Genomic DNA, 21,224 nt, shown 5'->3' with positions numbered 1-21,224 from the left:
CAAACCATATACTACCTTCTGAAGAACTCTGCCCAGATCTCCATGCCACTGCCACCCAATTGGCACTATAACTGAGTCTTCAAAAGGCCATTTCATCTTTCTATCAGACCATCTGCTTCAGGAGGGTGGGGAACATGGTAAGACCAGTGGATTCCATGATTGTGGGCCCACTGTCACACTTCTGGTTGTGAAATGAGTTCCTTGGTCAGAAGCAATACTGTGTGGAATACCATGATTATGAATAAGGCATTCTGTAAGTCCATGGATGGTGGTTTTGGCAGAATCATTACATTCAGGAAAAGCAAATCCATAACCAGAATAAATATCTACTCCAGTAAGAAAGAATAAAACGTCCTTTCCATAGAGGAAGTGGTCCAATGTAATTAACCTGCCACCAGGTTGCTAGCTGGTCATCTCCAGCAGTGGTGCAATATCTGTGGCTCAGTATTGATCTTTGCTTTTGGCAGATCTGGCATTCAGCAGCAGCTGTAGCCAGGTCAGCCTTACTAAGTAGAAGTTGGTGTTGTTGAGCCCAAGCATAACCCCCATCTCGGCCACCATGGCTATTTTGTTCATGTGCCCATTGAGCAATGACAGGAACGGTTGGGGAAAGAGGCTGACTGTCTCCACAGAATGAGTCCTCTTATCCACTTGATTATTTAACTCCTCCTCAGCTAAAGTCACCTTTCAGTGAGCATTGACATGGCACACAAATATCTTCACATCCTTTGCCCATTTGGAGAGGTCTATCCACATACTTCTTCCCCAGATATCTTACCAATTTTCCAATCATGATCTTTCCAAGCCCCTGACCATCCAGCCAATCCATTGGCTACAGCCCATGAGTCAGTGAACAATTGTACATCTGGCCATTTCTTTTTCCAAACTGTAACACCATGTGTATGGCCTGAAGTTCTGCCCACTGTGAAGATTTTCCAGGGTTGTCCTGGAAAGGGGTTGTAATGCTTCAGCTGTCCACTTCTGGGTGGTGCCCACATAACATGCAGAGCCATCAGTGAACCAGGTCCTAGTCTTCTCTTCTTCAGTCAGCCGATCACAGGGAACACCCCATGAGGCTATAGGTGCATACTTCGCAGCAGATGGCATTGTAGCAGGAATAGAGACCATAGGCATTTGAACAATTTCTTCACGTAACTTGCTTATGCCTTCAGGACCTGCTTGGGCCCGGTCACTTACATACCACTTCTATTTAAATAGACTGCTGTTGTACCAACTTCTGTCTTAGTTAGGGTTTTATTGCTGTGAATAGACACCATGTCCAAGGCAAAAGTCTTTTATAAAGGACAACATTTAATTGGGCTGGCTTACAGGTTCAGAGGTTCAGTCCATTATCATCAAGATGGGAGTATAGCAGCATCTAGGCAGGCATGGTACAGGCAGAGTTGAGAGTTCTACACCTTCACCTGAAGGCTGCTAGTGGAAGACTCTCTTCCAGGTAACTAGGTTGGGGGTATTTATAAGCCCATCCCCACAGCGACATACCTACTCCAACAAGGCCACCCCTTAATAGGCCACTTCTTGGGCCAAGCATATATAAACCACCATAGCCACTGCTACAGTTCCTGTGGAGAAGTGCATTACTCTTAACAGAAGATCATTCCTGCCTTCTCTATGTGCATCTGAGGGTATGATTTCTAGAACTTCGGTTTAAAGGAAACCTATTAGAACATGCATAATCCTCTAGCGCTCACGTGGTTTATTAATTAAAAAAAAAAAACCTCATAGTGTATAAGGTCACTGTGCAAACGGATGTTGAAATAACCCTTTTATAGCATAGGATAGAACAACTTGCAGGTGTTATTTCTTTCCTTTCACTATAGGTTCCTACCATTAAAGTCAAATGGTCATGTTTGGTGGTAAGGACCTTTATCTAATGAGCCAGTTTATCGGCTTACAACTATATGTTCTTCTAAGCTGAGATATCCAGGTTTTTTAGTCCAAATAAGTTAACTTACCTCACTACTGTGAAAAAGTATTTATTAGAAACAACCTAAAGGGAAAAGGATATACTCGGGCTCACAGCTTCACAGGGGTCAGGTCGTGTTTGCTTAGCCCTGTATGCATAGGTAGAATGTCATGGTTTCAGGAGCAAGTAGCAAAAGAGCTTTTTATATAGGAAATTGAAAGTAGAACTAGATAGGAGGGGGTCAGGGTTATAATATACCTCAAAGGCTTGTTCCCTATGACCTATTTCCTTTAGCTATATCCTATCTCCTAAAGTTTCCTGCAGTCTTTTATAATCTTCTATTATCTAGGCAGTAAACATTCCAAGCACAAGCCTGTAGGGAACATTTCATACTGAAACCATAGCCAGCTCCATGGAGCTGTTCTCTTTTATTGGTGATACAAAGCACAAGAAATGGTATGTACATGGGCTCACTATGTCACTGTGACAAACATTTCTCCATAATACAATGCTCTTCAATCTCCATTTTCCTTGGATGTTAGAAACTCATTGGATTAATAGATTCTTTTAGAAATATAAGGTGTCCTCTGAATTTGCTTCAGTCTCTTGTCATGTAGAGGAGAGTTAGTACTGTTTTCTGTTGTCAGGAGGTTGGCTTTGTGAGCCTGGGAATAAAGGTTTTCTGAGCTGATTAGAGCTGAGGAGAATATAGGTCACAGTGTCACCGGCTTTGGATCAACATGCTGCTGACGATATGTGTGTCTTTGTATTTTGCCCTTGGTTTTATGCCAGTGAATTTGGAGCACCAGAGTAGAGATGTGTAGATTGACAAACAAGTTCATAACAACTTTGACTTGTTTTTATTGTTACAAGGATTCATAGCTCGTATATCTTATTAATTAAAACCAATATATTAAATTAGTTATCTCATTTAGATATATGGCTCACATCTAGTGTGTCTTTCTAAGTAAAATTTTTTGAGTAATTTTTTGTTTTTAACTGCTTTAGTGGAAGGAAATTAAATTAAAAAAAATAGTTTCTATTGAAAACCTCCCCCCCACACACCCCCCAAAAAAACTTTGTAAAAGATACTGATATACAGTGGAAAAGATCAAAAGTCATTATACTTGTATAATTATGAATGGTTTAACCATTCATTTTTTTTGTAAACACTGTCTTTATCTCTTTCCTTTAAGGTTTACACTTTTTCCTTTGTTTTAGTTTGTATCTTTTATCATTCAGTGTGTATTGTGCCACAGTTCTATATCGTTCTAGCACCATTTGAAGAATCAGGTGGACTTCTGAAAAGCTTTGACAGAGGAAAACTGAACTGAAGCTCTAAGACCAGTGGTGCAAGTTGGCCACAGGGACAGGTAGCTGTAGGTTAAAGCTTGTTTGCATATGCACCTTAATATATAACTATAACTAATTAGTTAAAAATTCTTTTTTGCTTGTCAACACTAGGAATATGACACACTCTGTATTTTCTATGAAGGAATTACCACAGGCTTATTTATTACTTTCTAGGTTTCAGAATGCTCACATACAGGTATTCTGCTACACATATAACTTCATTAATGTGTTTATCACTACAACATACTAAAAAAAGGAAATTAAGTCTTTGCAGAGTTTCAGAAATTGAGAATTTCTTTGACCCACTCCTCGCTTTGTTCAGATAAACTTATTTTTTAACTTTGTTCTGGAATTTATCTAAAGAGCTTTGTTTATGCTGCTATTTTTATTTCATTGAAGATGATAATTAAGTTCTCTTCTTGGTTCGCCCCTCACCATAAACTTTTTAGTTAACTTTTAAATCTCAGTGTACTATTAATGTCATATCAGTATGAATGTGCTTCTGTCCATTTTTAGGCAGTTATCATTGTCCAAGGAGTTATTACCTTAAGTTTTATTATAATTAAAATTCTAAAACCTGCTTCCCAAATGCTGGGATTAAAGGTGTGCACCACCATACTCACTCTATTTATTTATGGTTTTTTTTTGGGGGGGGACAGGGTTTCTCTGTGTAGCCCTGGCTGTCCTGGAACTCATTTACACCCTCTCTCCCTCCACCATTCCCCTCCCCCTCCCTCCTTCCCTCCTCCCCTCCCCCTCCCCTCTCTGTGTAGACCAGGCTGCCTGCCCCTAACTCCCAAGTGCTGCGATTAAAGGTGTACACGCACCCTATTGCCCATCCTGTTTATTTTCAAAGCAACATGTTCTTATTTTATAAATTTATTTTCTTTTGTCTTTAGGAATATTTTCTTTTGCTTCCTGTAATGTGTATGTCTCCCCATGTCTAACCCATGTTTTAGTCTTTCATTGCTCTAAACCTGTCTCAAATATCTAGTCAACTATGGTTTTCTTCTCATACTTGACAGAGCCATTAGATGTATTTTTGCTGAGGACCTGTATGATAGATAGATTTTGTTATGGTGTAATTAGGCCAGTTTTTTGATGGTTTTGTTTTCAGACCTTGCGTTTTATCATCTATAGGTCCTCTCTTTACTTGGTTTTTCTTCATTTAACCCTTCACCTTTGTGTTTGAGTGGTAGGCGATGACTGCTGTGATGGGCCTGGATGCTTGCATTCTAGAAGACCAGGAGAGACACTGAAATTCTCAGTTTGTAGTTCATTTCATTTACTCCAGCCCTCAGCAGGATTAGTCAGCCTAGAATCCTTCTAGTTGGTTGATTCAGCCTCATTACTCAGCAGAGCTCCAGCCATTATGCTTAGTGTGTATTAAAGTGATAAGTTGATATGTTTGACCATTTAAATCAGCCCTGCTTTTAAAGCAGCTCAAGTCCTCCTCAACACACGACTGTAGTTTGCGTACAGTTGGCCGGCTTCTGGTTGTTTTCTACTGTAGCACTTGCTACCCATGTAAGTACCTACCTGACTCAAAAAAGCTGAAAGCGAAGTTTATTGTTTTCCTGTGTACATTCATTTCACCTTCCCAAGCTTTGTTGACTTCTCTTGTCTGTTGCTATCTCATTTCCAGTCTTCTTTACCTTATGAGTTTATACCTTTCACTATTCAATATCAGTAATAATTGCGAGAATCTGAGCGGTCCTATGTTTACTCCATTACTTTCCACTTAAGTAAAGGAGTCTTCTCTTTTTCTTTCTTTTTTTTTCTTTCTTTTTTCTTTTTCTATTTTTTGTTTGTTTGTTTTAAGTTTTAAACAGGGTCTCTGTACATAAGTCCTGGCTGTCCTGGAACTCATTATGTAAACAGGCTGACCTCAAACTCACAGAAATCTGCCCAAGTCTGCCTCCCAGGTACTTGGCTTAAAGGTGTGCACCCCTCACCATGACCAGCTTTAAAAGACTCTGACACAGACTTGCTCTTTCATTTCTTCTAGCAGTTAGAACAGTATTTCTGTAGCAACTAATTACTTCTAGATAACTTTTGTTGATTACCTTCTTTCTACTAAATAACTAAACTTGAGCTCTCTTCTCTTTGGTCTAGCATAGCATGACAGAATATCTTAACATTTGATTGTGGGTATTAAGACTTGGTTTTTTCAATCTTGGCTTGGTGAAAAAAAGCTTTAGAGGTTTTCTTTTGTTCTTCTTGCTGCTAGAGCCTTTTTTGTGTTTTCTTCCTTAGGTCTGACTTTTATTACATCTTATACTTCGAACCATATGAAATTGTCAGTAGGTGAGCAGTTTGGGCCTACAAAGTAAATTTTATGTGATCAGCTTTCAGAGTTAAATAAATAGCTTAATAGCCAAGTTAATAGACTCCTCTGTCTAGTGTAGAAATTCATCCTGATCATTCACAGGAATATTCTAGTAGGAGGAAAGATTGAGACAAATGGGAATTCTTTATGCTAAGTAAAGGGAAAGTTGTAATCCCTATTGAGTATTGAGCTAACTAAGCTAGAGCCATGCTAGAGTCCTCTGTGCAGCACAAGCTGCACAAGCACAAGCTGCACAGTGCCTGACAATGCAGCCACTGACCCATAATCCTTAATACTAGCTGCTAGGCCAGTCCTTATATAGATAGGGTTTGAGCAAATATCAAGGTAGCTGAAATCATAGTATTACCTTGTTTACTCTGCATTCAGTTTTCCTTTGAATGCCAATTTCCCCTGTTCATTATAAAATAATCTGTATGGATTTTTTTTATATACCTATCTGTGTATCACATGTTGTGAATTGCCATGTAAGTAGTGGAACAGCAGCCAGTGTTCTTTACCGCTGATCTATCCTTCTATCTCTTGTGTGATTTTCTTTAGCAATAGAGCTTTAAAGTGTTTTTTTAATTTTGTACAAACAAAACACACAATAGTAAAGGGAGCATTATAAGAGTTGCCTTGTTTGTTTTTTGAGGCAAGGTTTCTCTTTGTAGCTCTGGCTGGCCTAAACTCAGCATGTAGACTAGGGTAGCCGTGAACATAGAGATCTGCCTGCTGCCTCCTGAGTACTTCTAAGATGTGCAATTATATCCAGCTAAGTTATGTTGTTTTTAAAGACTTGAATTATTTGGGGTATTTAAGATAGAATGTAAGAATTAAGAATGTATATTGTAATTGCAATCACTCAAAGAAAGACACACAATGACTAAGACTGCTTAATCAAAAAGAATTTAAGAGGAAAACAGATATGCGGGGTATGATGGTGTGTGGCTACAGTCCTTGTACTATACTGAAGCTGGACCAGTATGATTGCCAGATGTTCATGGCCAGCCTGGGCTATGAAACCAGACAGTCAAATTGAGAAGAGGGATAAGGAGGAAGAGAGGAAAACAGCAGAAGAGAGGAGAGAGAACAAAGCTAAATGATAGAAAATATACAACAGTTGTCCCTTGATATTTAGAGAGGGAATTGATTACAGTTCCCTGTCATTCCTCATGGACACTAAATTTATAGGTCAATTATCATAGATGAAGAAACTAAGATATTCCATGACAAAACCAATTACACAATATCTTTTCACAAATCCAGCCCTACAAAGGTTAATAGATGGAAAACTCCAACACAAGGAGGGAGACTACACCCTAGAAAAACCAAGAAAGTAATCTTCTTGCAACGACACCAAAAGATGATAGCCACACAAACATAATTCCACATCTAACAACAAAAATAACAGGAAACAATCACTATTCCTTAATATCTCTTAACATCAATGGACTTAATTCCCCGATAAAAAGACATAGACTAACAGACTGGATACGTAAGCCGGACCCATCATTTTGCTGGATACAGGAAACACACCTCAATGACAAAGACAGACACTACCTCAGAGTAAAAGGCTGGGAAAATTTTTTCTGAGCAAATGGTCCCAAGAACCAAGGTGGAGTAGCCATTCTAATATCAAAAAAAATCGACTTTCAACCAAAAGTTATCAAAAAAGATAAGGAAGGACACCTCATACTCATCAAAGGAAAAATCTACCAAGATGACCTCTCAATTCTGAACATCTATGCTCCAAATGCAAGGGCACCCACATTCATAAAAGAAACTTTACTAAAGCTCACAGCACACATTGCACCACACACAATAATAGTAGGAGACTTCAACACACCACTCTCATCAATGGACAGATCATGGAAACAGAACTAAACAGAGACATGGTAAAACTAACAAGTTATGATTTAAACATATTTATAGAACATTTCATCCTAAACAAAAGAATATACCTTCTTCTCCGCACCTCACGGCACCTTCTCCAAAATTGACCATATAAGTTGCCACAAAACAGGTCTCAGTTAGATACAAGGAGACTGAAATAATCCCATGCATCCTATCAGATCACTATGGACTAGGGCTTGTCTTCAATAACAACAAAAACAACAGAAAGCCCACATACACACGGAAGTGACAACTTGGTCAAGGAAGAAATAAAGAAAGAAATTAAAGACTCTTTAGAATTTAATGAAAATGAAGGCACAATATATCCAAACTTATGGGACACAATGAAAGCAGAAAGAAGAAAACTAATAGCTTCTGAGTGTCTCCAAAAAGAAACAGGAGAGAACAGACACTAGCAGCTTGACATCACACCTGAACGCTCTAAAACAAAAAGAAGCAAATACACCCAAGAGGAGTAGACAGCAGGAAATAATCAAACTCAGAACTGAAATCAACCAAGTAGAAACAAAAAGAACTCTACAAAGAGTCAAAAAAAAAAAAAAAAAAAAAAAAAAAACCAGGAAGAGCTGGTTCTTTGAGAAAATCAACAAGATAAATAAACCCTTAGCCAGACTAACCAGAGGGCACAGAGAGTGTATTCAAATTAACAAAATCAGAAATGAAGACAGGCATCCTAAATGCATGAGAAACCAAGTAACAGTAGAAAATCAAGTAGCTTATATGTAGTATAGGAACTGTCTGCCCGTGGATCAGTTTTCCAGATATATCTGTGAGTTGAGAAGCAACAGAAATAATGAGAAGCCAAAATGGATGAGGTTTCAGGAAAGACTGAGCTGTAGTTTTAATCCTATCTCAGTATCAGCCTTGAAGAAACGCTTGTTCATGCAGGCTTGTATAGGTAGTGTTGTTTGTACAAGCAAAAATAGGGAAATACTCTAAAGGTCATTCAGAGTGGCTAGGTAAACTGCTGTTTGTCCACGCTGTGAGATACATGGCAGCAACAGAAAATGGTAATATGTAGGCCATATGTACTGAGAATAGCTTAGGAGTAAATTGTTGGATTTTTATTTTTCAACATTTTATGTTTTAATTTACAAAAATTAATACATTTTATCATATACAGTGATGGTTTGATATATATATGTGTGTACACATATTGTCAAATAGATAGATTAAACTTATTAGCATGGCATTACCACAGATACTTTTTTTTATAGAAAGAACACTTAAAATTTGTTTTACAGAAAAATTATTATTGTTACTAATTTTAGATGTCATTTTATTATATAACAGATCTCTATCTAATTTTTTTTTGTTTGTGGCCAACATCTTCCCAGTTAATCCAGCATACTGAATTTTTTTCAAGGAGTTTCAAACCAGTTAGGAGGCAGAGGCAAGAAGGTAAAGAGGTCCAGGACAGCCTGATATACATTAGAGAACCAGGAGATGGGAGAATTGGAAAAGATATAACACGACATAAGCTGGGTCAGAAAGGAAACAAACAAATTTGTGATTACAGACAAAACTATGGTTTTTAAATACATATGTATGCAAATTCATATTAAAGGATGTGAATTACAATGATTATAACAGCTAAATATTCCAAAAGTAATTATAGATTTAAAAAATAAAAACCCCCAATGGAAATGTATCACATTACTACAATATTCTAATTGGTTTATAAATGAGTTTATCTTGTTCTTCATGTACTGTACTGATTGTCTTAATTTTGTGGAGTTTTATTTGCTGGTTCTTTTGGGTGTTTTGAGATAGGTCCTCACTTTATAGCAAAGTTTGTCTTCTTACACTCTAGGTAAACCAGCCTAGTCTTGAAGAGGTAGTAATCCTCCTGCCTCACCCTCTTGAGTTTTAGTATTATACATGTGCCCCATCAAGCATGGTCCTCAGCTCCGGAAAAAAAGAAAGAAAGAAAAAAAAAGAAATGGGAAATAAGTGACAAAAATAACAAATTAATTCTTAAAATGGAACAGAAGAACAGGTAGAATTTAAATAGAAAGATCATCTAGTTGGCAGGTAGGGCTGATTGATAAGGAGAAAAACCTATAGTGTTTTAGAAATTTTAGTTTGTTTTTTTATATAAATATTATTGTCTGTGGTGCGTGTGTACATGTGCATACTTGCACCAGTGTCTCATGAAACTACTCTCTGCTTCTTCATCATTGTTCCCTTTCATTTATTCACTGCAGTCCTGGCTGTTCTCGAGCTTCCTTCCTATTTAGACCAAAGTGGCCTCAAACTCAGAGAGATCTGCCTACCTTTGCCTCCTGAGTGAAGGGATAAAAGGCGTGTACTACCATGCCTAGCATCAGACATTGCTTTTATTTAAAAAAAAATAAGAAAGCCAACTGTTCCAATGTATCTTAAAGAAAATGTAGAGATCACTAACATGAAAACTTGACTTGGTAAATGTGGCTGCTGCTTAACTCAGCTATTATTAGGGTTTCAGGGGGTTTGTTTTGTTTTGTTTTTTGTTTTTTATTTGTTTGTTTTTGGTTTTTTTGGAGAGGGCTATGAACATAATTTAACTTTTTGTAGCTTAATGAATTGTACTTCTTTCAGAACTGTTTTACACTGACAGTTGCTTGGCCTTTTACAAATTACAGAAGTTAATTTGCTTCAGGTATCTTATTTGTTATCTATTGGGAGATTATCATAGTAAATTTTCTTTTACATAACAAAAATCGGTATCACTTCAGAGCTTGGATTGCATAAGTAACCCTACAATTGGTAGCATTATTGATGAAGATTTCTAGATATCAATTTCATCCCTTGCTTTAAAGCCAGGTAATAATCATACTTCTTTTGGAACAGTTTTTTAGACATTAGTTTACATATGTGTGCAAATTTAAAATTAGTAAATTTTATTAGCATTTTCATTTCCATTCTACAGATACTTAATCATTTCATACCTCTGTGTTTTTTCTGTGCCCCTCACCCCTTCTCCTTTTGAGCAGGAACTCACATAACCCAGCTGGTCTTGAACTTGAACTTTTGACCCCCTCCCTCTTCAGCCCACCTATGCTAGAATCACAGACCTATGTCAGAACAAGCTGTCTCATGAACTACTTGCAAAATTATTACAAAAACTTGGACTCAAACTTCCAGTATTTTTATATCCCAAAGTTCATCACTTTTTATAACTGTTATCCCTAGTAGCACTGTTGTGTAACACTAAGTCCTCTAGGATTGTACCCTCCTTAATAAAGAGTGTGCTTCATCCCACTCCTAATGTATCTGGAAGTCCTTGCTCTGAAATGATGTGCTTTTGCATAATGAAGTTCTGTTATGTCCTTACAACTTGATTGATTGATTGATTGGATTGATTGATTGATAGTTGGCACTGCAGTTATTTCTACTAGATTTTCACAAAAGGCTGGTTAAACTCCACAAAGTGGTTTAAAGATTACAGTTTATTTCCTATAACTCTCAGACAGGACACCATAGTGGTGAAATAGCCATAGCTAAAGTACTTTAGGTGTGTCCAGCTTTAGATAAACTTACCTGTAACTTAGAGTGTGTGAATTCAAGTTTTCAAACTGTTACTGAGCTTGCTGGGGAGACCAGATTGACCTTGAACTCACCAAGATCTGTGTGCCTCTGCCTCCCCAAATTCTGGGATTAAAGGCATGTGCTATGCCCAGGGAGTTTCATTTTTATATACATGTATACATGAATAGCAAAACATCTAAAGCTACCTGTTGCCTTTTTTAGTGTGGTATTACAGATACTGATTCAGTTTTTTGCTACAATGTATTAAAAATCTAAAAGGTTTTTTTTTGTTGTTGTTGTCTTTTGTTTGTTTGTTTGTTTGCTTGCTTGCTTGCTTGGTTTTTTGCCAAATGATATATACAAAGACTACTGCCAGCTTTAGAAGTAGATTGTTTGACAAGTAAGGGGAAAGTACTAGAAGGTGGGGCAAAAATTTCAAAGACAAGCAGAATACAGAATTGCTAAGTGACTGGTGCTCTTCTTCTTTACCCATGGCTGGACTCTAATCTAGCTATGGCGTTTTTCCAGATCTCTGAACCGATTGGGATGTATTCGAATACCGTGATGGTCATTAACAGTGTAAATGTAAGCTCCAGGACCTGAGTGCATACCTTTAACCAGTTCACAAAGGGTATATGACTCTTATGATCCTAGGGAGGATTCTTGTCTTTCTCCACAGAAATAGTTAAGTGTTGCCGATTTTTTTTTTCACAAACTCCAAAACAAGGGCACTGTTATTTGAATACTAGAATATGAGAAAGAGAAAAATAAAGATTATAAAGCTGTGGACTTTTGTGCAGGTTATGTTTCTGTCTTTCTCGATGTTATTTTGTTACCTTTATTATTGTCTATTCATCAAAGAAAACAACACACACACACACACACACACACACACACACAAACACACACACACACACCTACCTTCCCATTCTTCAAAATAAGCCAGACTTAGAGATTGTAATTTTTTCTGTAATGGCTCAGGTAGTTAAATATTTTTTTTGACTAAGGACCCCGTTTCACATTCATTCATAATGATATTTTAACATAATTATTTGCATTAAAGTAATTAGACTTTGTCTTACTAGGCAAAGAAATGAATTTCCACAAGAAAGGCAGTCAAATTTGGTCTCTTTAACCCTAAGTCCTCTTATATTCTGGTACATTAAGCATTTATATCCCTTTCAGTTCAATTAAGATTCTTATTCCCTCCCTTTTTATTTACCCAGTGCTATTCAGTGCTAGATGCTCTAACACTGAGCTAAACTCCAGCCTCCTTCCCTCCTCAATTCATGATTGATACTTAATGTGTACTGTCTTTTGACATTTTTTACCTACTTCCATTTCTATTTTTGAATAGAAAGAATCTTAGAACTGTAATATGGGTTTGGTTTTAGATTACCATGTTTCCTGGCATACATGTGTTCTCTGTCTGTCTGTCTGTCTGTCTGTCTGTCTCTCTCTCTCTCTCTCTCTCTCTCACTCACACACACACACACACACACACACACACACACACACACACACAGACCTTTTTAAGCAGACTTTTTTTCTTTGTGATAGGGTCTCACTGTAGAGTCCAGATTGACCTCAGCTCATGATCTTAGCTCCATCTCCTAAGTGTGCTGGGATTAGAGGTGTGGATCACTAATTTCAGCTTGAGACTCCATTTCATTTTCTGTGACAAGAAAAGCAGTTACTGCAGAAGTTTACTGTAAGCCAACTAACTTTGCACTTGAATTATTTTAATCCAGTGGTCCTCAACCTTGTTAATGCTGCACCGCTTCAATGTAATTGTTCATATTGTGGTGACCCCAAAACATGAAATTATTTTCATTGCTACTTCATAACTAAATTTCACTACTGTTATAAATCATGATATAATAAATATCTGATATGTAGGATATTTGATATGTGACCCTGTGAAAAGGTTGTACAACCCCCAAAGGGGTCATAACCCACAGGTTGAGGACTGCAGTTTTAGTCTGTTAGTTTCAGTATCAGGTTATATTTGCATACTCTGCATCATAAATATGGGCCATTTTCCACGTTTACTCATAGTTGCTCTAGTTGTTACTTTCAAGCTTTGAAAGTTTTTTTTTAAGCAGGGTAACCCTATTCTGTTTATGGTTTTTAAGATGCAAGATTTAAGTTTTTGGAGCCTGCCTTGGTTTAAATTTAGTGTATATTGTCGGTGATTCCAAAGGTACAGTGTCTCTGTAGAATGAAGTGAGAGCGTCGTCTTGCATTCTATTTGTAAGTAATTGGAAGCCAGTGCAATGGAGTAATTGAGAATAGCCTTGCAAGAAACTTTATTTTATTTTCAAATTAATTTTTCCATTTTCTTGGCTGAGAATATAATAACATAATAATTCTATTGAGGTTTTGGAGAAGGTTCCTGATTTATCTGAAAAGCCCTTACTCTAGCACAAACTTGAAAGGGATGTTTTGAGAAGTCAGTAGGACAATAGATCTGAATTCTGATTGTACATCCGGAGTTTACACCTACAAAAGCCACAAACCTAGCACAGGGCCTAATCCTGCTCATGGAAATGGAGAAGAGAGCATTGTAGGCACAAAACCAGTGGATACCAACAAGTTCTGCCCTCATTTGGAAGAGGAGGCTGGCTCATTTAGAGGAAGAGTGGCCAGCGATCTTTGGATCTCCCCTGAGGTTGTCACTTTCCGTTTCCCTTTATCTGAATCGATGCACTCTAAGCTGGTCTATTTGGTTTTTGTGCCCGTTTTTAAAAATACTTTGTTCCAACAAGAGAGGCATTCACCTCTGGAGGCCGCCTTAGCCTTTAACTTGAGCCTGGAGTTGTAGTCACCGTCCAAGTATGCTCCCTGCACCTGACATTCCTTCCCACAGGAGCCTCTCGGTGAATAAGAGGAAAGGCTCGGCCAATTATACTAGACAAAGCCGTACAGCTGCGAGTCAGCTGGGAGGAGTTTCCGTTTGGAGCTGGAGCTGGTGTCGGCTGGCGCTCCCACCTCCTTCTCCCCCCTCCCCACCACCCCCTTGTATTCTCAGAGATTACCTGGGTGGAGGCCGGGCCCTGACTCCAGAACAGGGCAGTAGATGCTGCCATAGCGGCAGGTGCCACCCACCTCCAGCCTCGGCCTCAAGAGCAAAAACCCAAGGTTCAGGTGGTACCCGGCACCCTGCCTGAAGGTTGGCGGGAGGGGAAGGGGTGGTCCTTACGGCTGGACCCTCCAGCTGACACAGGAAGTGCGGGGAGAGCCTGGCACTGGGTTGGGATCCGCCCCGCCTGCCGCTCCTAGGCTGTGCTGTCTCCGTAGAACAATGAAGTGCTTCCAAGTTTGCTGAGACTCCTGGGGAATCCATCGAACTCTGTCAGCCTTCAAATGTGCCGCCAGTGACTTCCCCCTAGAAGCTGTGTTTTAATAAAAGAAGAAAAAGACACCCTTGCCGGGTAGATCGCTTTGTTAGGAGATCCTCACGACCATGGTCCAGCGCTTTAGCCTCAGGCGGCAGCTCTCCAAGGTGGGTCAGCTTTCTGGTGTGTCTTACCGGGAACTGTGACTGGCTTCCACAGGGCTTCCTTTCTTGATGGGACTTTTATGTCAAGCCTGCCTTCCTCTATTGCTAAGGAAGGTCTGGGGAGGAAGCGCTGCCTTTTGTTCTTTGATCTGATGGACACAAAGCTGAAGGCTGCCCGCACTACCAGCCCCAGGCTGTGTGCCCCTAAAACTGCAGCTGTCATCTTCAAATCAGGACCAACTTGTCATATGTACCCCTGATAGAGTTTCAGGAGAATGTGGGTAGGAATAATTGTAGGTCAGATGTATATGTTTAATTAGCAAAATAATAGCTTGTAAACCAACAGAAGAAAGCCTGCCTGCTCTGTAAAATCAGGACTTTCATACAAATTTCACTAAACTTGAAAAAAAAAATAGCACAAAACAGTTGAAGAAGCCAAGCCCCACAGGAAAATCTTAAGATAAGTAGTTGTGTGGAGACTTAGATACCTAGTGAAGAAGTGTATAGGAAGCCTTACAGGGAAGTCTTTAGAGAGTTCTAACCTAAACAGTCAGTTTCATGGGAACAGTTTCAAATATGAAATAAAAATGTGTGGTGCCTCCTTAAGAAGAGATGTAGTTTTTACCAGTGCGCTCTCAAGGGTACAGGCCTGTGTAGTCTCAGCTCTATCCTTAGTCAATTCAGAGGCTGTGTGCAAAGAAGAGGTAAAGGTGAACTTTATTTAAGATCATGTTCTTCACAGGCTTTCTTTTAAAGACATGGAAGTTGGTGGCTAAACTGTTCATTCCCTGTAGACAGAAGTGTAAACAAATAGTTCATTTGTAGACATTCTTAACTTTTTTGGCTGTTAATCAGAATTACTAAATCTTGCAATATGTTGGGCTCCTAAGGGAAAATCCTAGCTGCTCACAGGTAACACGGTATAGTTGAAGCAGAAGGAACACCATGCTTGCCCCCATCCTCAGGCTATGTGATAGCTTCTCATGAGCTCAGACTGACAGGGACTTTAGGAATATTTAAATGTATTTCCCATCCTGTGTGCCTGTGTGGAAGCACAGAAGGCCCACACTTCTCCAAAATAGTATGAAAGAAAAAGAGTCCTGTGTTATGCCTGTGTATTCTTTAGAGTTATATTTTCAAAGTTGTCGTACATGTATTAAACAGGTGCTACAGGGATCTTTGTGATACTACTGCACAGGAAAGTCTTAACACCTAAGGGCCAAGCAGCAGTCACTTAGCCAGAAGATAACTGTATTGTGGGTATTTTGTTGATGATGCTTCTCTCCAGGTAATTATTTTTAGCTTTATTACTCAGTGATTATTGTATGTTACTGTGACTGACTTACACACGGGCACTTAAGGGTACAAGCTCAGTCAACTTAGAATCAGGGAAGGGAAGGAAGCACAGCCTGCATATAATCAGTGAAGGATGGGTACACAGTCAAGTATAGGTAATGAGGGAAGGAATGGGAGTAAAGTCCACATGAAGAGAATCAGGGTGAGCAGAGCAGTTCCTTCCACTCGCCTTAACAGTGTTTTCAGTTCCTACTATAGATGGTTGTGAAAAAAAACTTAGGGAATTTGTGCCCTTGATTTAGAATGTATTCAATTGTGAATAATACTAATTGTAAGGTACTTGTACATGAGGAATAACCTGAATAGAATGTCACTGAGTTTTTCCTGCATCCACTGGGATTTAAAGACCCGCCTCTGCTCCTACCATACAAGTAGTTTTGCTAATAAAAAAGAATCTTGTGCAAGAATATAATTTTCTTAATACTTCAGTGTTTTAATAGGAATTTGTGGAAGGAAATATCTGTGGTGGTTTTAACCTCCATGTCTGTTGATCCTAAGTTCACTTGCCATGCGACTCCTGTTGACTAGTTACTGTTCACAGGTGGGCTAAGAGAGAAGAAGGGGAAGATGGAGGTACAGGAGGAGTAGAGCCCGTCTCTCTTAGTACACCTTTAATTTCTAGCGTTTGGAAGGCAGATACAGGGGATCTCTGTGCGTTCAAGGCCTGCGTATTTTAGGTAGCTACTTCTAGACAAACAGGCCTACATGGTGTCACAACAAACAAAAGCTCTGCTCTGAGAAAGGTTTATCTGAGCCCCTTGAGTAGACACCAGCTTCTTTGCTCTTTCAGATTATTTTCTTCCAGGCTAGTTTTTCCCCCTACATGTCACTTCAGAGACAGTCACTAAGGAAAACCTTTTCTCTCTGCTCAACATCTCCTAGATGAACCAAAATGATCTAGCATAGTGTGGGCATTTCACTTAATTCTTCTATTTGTTCTTTAGCTGATTGATATTTCCAGTAATGTGCCATTTGATTTTACTTTTGAATGATTAATTATTTCAAAAATTCATAAAGTAAAAAATTTTTAAAATGAGATTTTGCCTCCAACCATATCTTTATATGGAGATCAAAAACCCTACGTTCGAAAGTATCATGTTTGTGGGGTTTTTTTAATTCTTTTTACTTATGTAAACATATACAATTTTTAGCTTTTATTACATGAAAGAAAACAAATAAGGCAATGCTTATTATAATATTGTCAACCTTAACTTCCAGACATACTCTGGATAGGCTCCACTTAGTTCAGGTTTCATATTTTCATTTCAAGGCAGTTAGAGAACCCCTCCTTCCCTTTCTCCTTTCCTGTCTTTCTGGTAGTGCATTCTGGAACTGAGATTACAGGACAGGTGTGCATCATCATGCTGAACACTCAGAGTATCTCACATACCATCAACCATGATGATTTCTTTTTCTTTCTTACCAAATTTCCTTCCCATTCCATCTGAGAGCTTTCCTTTGTTATATTTAAATTTTTCATATGGTGAAAACTTAGAAACTATGCGCAGTTGTGCCTTGAGTTTGTCCATAAAGGGGATACTAAGGATTGGTGTCAAGGTCCTTCCCAGTTTTGTCGTTGATTTGCTGAGAACAATCTTAACTGTTTAAAGCAACTAACAATATTTTAGACCACGAGTGCCCTTTCCACATTTTATAGTGTCCTGTTTTTGCTATCAGTTTGATGTCAGCAAAAGAAACCTTGCAATTATAGCTATTCTTTAAAAATATAGATTATTGATAATAACTTGAATTTTCAGTAAAAACTATTTCTTAAGTCATTTATTGAATTTACTGATTTTTTTGGTTGCATGTTATATAGTGGTATACCTGACTTCCTTAAGCTTTCTGTAAATATAAAAGAAATATATAAAAGAAAAAGGATCTTTTATCTCTATACTGGATAGATTAAAGTCATTTACAAGTATTCTTTATAAAAGGCTGGGGAGGAGGTAGCTCAGTGCATTTGCTCTGCAAGCATAAAGACCTGAGCTAGAATTCCCAGCCCTTGCATTAGAAACCCAGGAATGACTAGGTGCTTCTGTAATCCCAGGACTGAAGCAAAAACAGATGTCGATCATGAAAACTCACTTGTCTTCCATTATAACCGGAGCTGTGAGCCTCAGGTTGACTAGGAGACCTGTCTGAAAGGACATAAAATGGAGAGTGGTAGAATATAATCTGGTATTCTCTCTTCTGGCCTCCAGATAGACATGTGTACTCACACACCCATGTGCATGTAATACACACACACACGGGTGGTGTTGCTAAATCATATTATGTTTATTTTACTACAATAAAAATTTTGTTGTGGCCAGGCAGTGGTGGTGCCGCCTTTAATCCTAGTGCTTAGGAGGCAGAGGCAGGCAGATCTCTGTGAGCTGTAAGACAGCCTGCTCTACATAGTTCTAGGACAGCCAAGACTACACAAAGAAACTGTATCTCAAAAAAAAAGAAAAAGAAAAGAATTGTGTGTTATGCAGGCTGTGCGTGTATGTGAAGGTCATAGGACAAACCATGGAAGTCAGTTCTCTCCTCTACCACATGTGTGGGTCCCAAGGTTCAAACTCAGGATTGTTTTAAGGCTTGGCAACAAATATCTATATCTATACCTATACATACATATGAACATACATATATATAATTATATATATATTAAACCTGCCTTCTCAATGATAAACACTGTGGGTACAGCAAGTGATACAGTATTATGTGATTACAACTTCAAATATATAGGTTGGGAGTCAGTATTGGGTGGATGCTTTCAAGCAGTAGACATGCAGCATCTCTTTTTGTGTTCCTTTCATTTAAATTGTCCTGTTACTCTACAGACCACTGAACTTTTTAGTTGGAAATTAAATACTTTGCATTTGTATTTTACTAGAAGGTAAATGTTGCATTTTCCTGCTAATCACTGACCTGTATTTTAGGCGGCTTAAATCAGATAGTGCTGTGATTGGTTGCTGTGCACATATCACTATGCATTCTGGAACTTGACCACATCAGCTGTAATAGATAACTTACTTCTAATGTATTACAAAAGCCAAATAGGAAGACTGATGGCATTCTGATGCAGGAAACGAGACCTTTAACAAGATAAATGCTGAGCATACACCTGTGGTGGGGGTAAAGCATGTTTTTCATATGCAGATGCATTGGGGAGTAGTATATACTAAAGTCGAAATCTAATTTAGATATGTATGCAGTATTGCCTTGAAGTGCTTTGGTAATGGAGATAACAGCTTAAAAGTTTAAAATAATAATAAATTATTGACCATGTAAAGGTTTTGCTCCCCAAGAAGGTTGTTGAGTATCCTCAGAAGTGTGCTAGGTTTTGTTAGTTGAGTTGTGTATTAGTTTCTTGGGAGAGTGGAACTATGAAATGAATAGGTAGGGGCTGGAATGTGTACCTGAGCATTAAGTTTGAAGGCCGGTATACAGACACTTGAAAGTGCCTTGGAACTCTCCAGGGACTGTAGTAATTGGAGTACTAAGAGTGGTGGTCGTGTGAGTCTTAGTGTGTGTGGGCCTGTCTGTATTTGTATGTATGTTCTCATGCATGAAGTCAGCTCTCCCCATCCAGTTTGTACATCCTGGGGATAGAACTCAGGTTGTCAGGCTTAGCAGCAAGCACATTTAGCCACTGAGACATCACTCTATCCCTGATGGAATTTTATATTCAGAATTTATACTGGCATTTTAGAAAGATGTGCCCCCTTTTTTCCATTTTCTTTTCTTTTGTATACTAATAAGCTGTAAGCTGTCTTTGAATTGGTAGCAGTGTTGTCCTCTTACTAGAGGACCTGAGAGATGTGGGTGTGAAGATATCTTACACATTGAGAAGAAAATTCCAGATTCATTCAATGAAAACTACCACCAGTGATTTTACATAACAATAATGCTTGAGACTTGATGTCCTTGAAGTTCTTCTAGCCCCAAGGTGGGCACAGATGCCTCCTCTTTGTGTACAACACAGAAATCTGCAGTAGCGAACCACAAACTCCAAAAAAAAGTATTAACTGTAGGATTCCGGAAGCAGATGCTGTGAACTGAAGAAAAAAGTAGTCACACACTTTAACTGTTCCAGGAGCTGCATGTGTGATGCATTCTGATTTTGTTTTTATTTTAGTTTACATAAGAACATCTTCATTTTTTTTCTCTACGCTAAATACTCTGGACTTAGTTAGGACTTAATTTCTTTTATATACAGTGACCTATAAAAGGTATTACTGCAAAATATGCAGAGTAAGAATAAAACCATGAAGACAACATTGACTTTGTATAGCACAGGAAATCTCTACTAAACTTCAGACTTTTCCATCCTGTGTTTTTTATGAAGTAGGACCCTTGCCTTTCCTTGCTGAAAATAGGACATTTGCCAAAACAAGAGTCTGAAATACAAAAGTAGACAATAAAAAGTACCTCATAGCTTCCCCTTGTACTTAATAATAGTTGTTCTAAAGTTCTTTGTCACTGCAGTTAAGTAAACATGTGACTTTGAGGACAGCTGTGCTTATGACTACTGCCAACACAGATGTAGGCTATGTGACTTTGAATAAGCCATTTGACTCTAAGATTTGATTTGGATTCCTTACTAATATGAAATTACATGATTTTGCTGTTTGCTGAAATTTTTGGTTATACACACCCAGGAAAACACCTATCCAGAGAAACCCAATTGTATATAGTAGTTGTTAATGAAAGCAAGTTAGTTCATGGCCTTAGTGTCTAGGCTTAGTGTTCTGTGGGCTCTAGATAATTTAAAATAGGCAAGCTCAATGGAAATGCTAGATTCTAGACACTGAGAAAATACACACTTTTCTCATCCATTCCTTTCAGAAGATCAGAAATCTCTTTATAAAAACAAAAGTCTTTTGGAAGCTTACCTCATCAAACAGATTTTTCTTCATCTGACGGTATATTAGAACTCAATTACTTTTTTTAATGTTTTTTAAGAGCAGGCTCTCTCATTCTTTTTTTTTAATTTGTTTTTAATTTATATGAGTACACAGTAGCTGTCTTCAGAAACACCAGAAGACAACACCGAATCTCATTACAGATGGTTGTGAGCCACCATGTGGTTACTGGGAATTGAACTCAGGACCTCTGGAAGAGCAGTTAGTGCTCCTAACCGCTGAGCCATCTCTCCAGCCCAGGCTCTCTCATTCTTAAGGAAGAAAAAAATCTTACCAGACTGCATGACAGGTAGATGTGTAAAACCATACCCCCTTCTGAGGGTGGACCTGAGATTAAATACCTTTTGCAGGAAAGAGTGTCTGGGAAGGAAAGCGTATTGGTTAAGCCCTCCAGGCCTTTAGGTACCTCATTAGCATGGA

The 21,224-nt window shown here is 38.4% G+C and overlaps 1 protein-coding gene across 8 annotated transcripts in view; it reads left to right on the top strand.

The window, feature by feature from the left end:
- Positions 1-21,224, top strand: part of Tmcc1 (transmembrane and coiled-coil domain family 1) — a 173,291-nt gene that overhangs the window by 52,432 nt on the left and 99,635 nt on the right. Inside the window, exon 1 of one of the 8 annotated variants that reach the window (XM_006237071.5) lies at positions 4,029-14,538. Within the exon in view, the coding sequence (XP_006237133.1) occupies positions 14,500-14,538 (39 nt within the window). The 5' untranslated portion in view covers positions 4,029-14,499. 8 annotated transcript variants of the gene reach the window in all.

This window comes from Rattus norvegicus, chromosome 4 (assembly GCF_036323735.1).
Source record: "Rattus norvegicus strain BN/NHsdMcwi chromosome 4, GRCr8, whole genome shotgun sequence".
Classification (NCBI taxonomy): Eukaryota; Metazoa; Chordata; class Mammalia; order Rodentia; family Muridae; genus Rattus; species Rattus norvegicus.
This window is presented reverse-complemented; position numbering and strand designations above follow the sequence as displayed.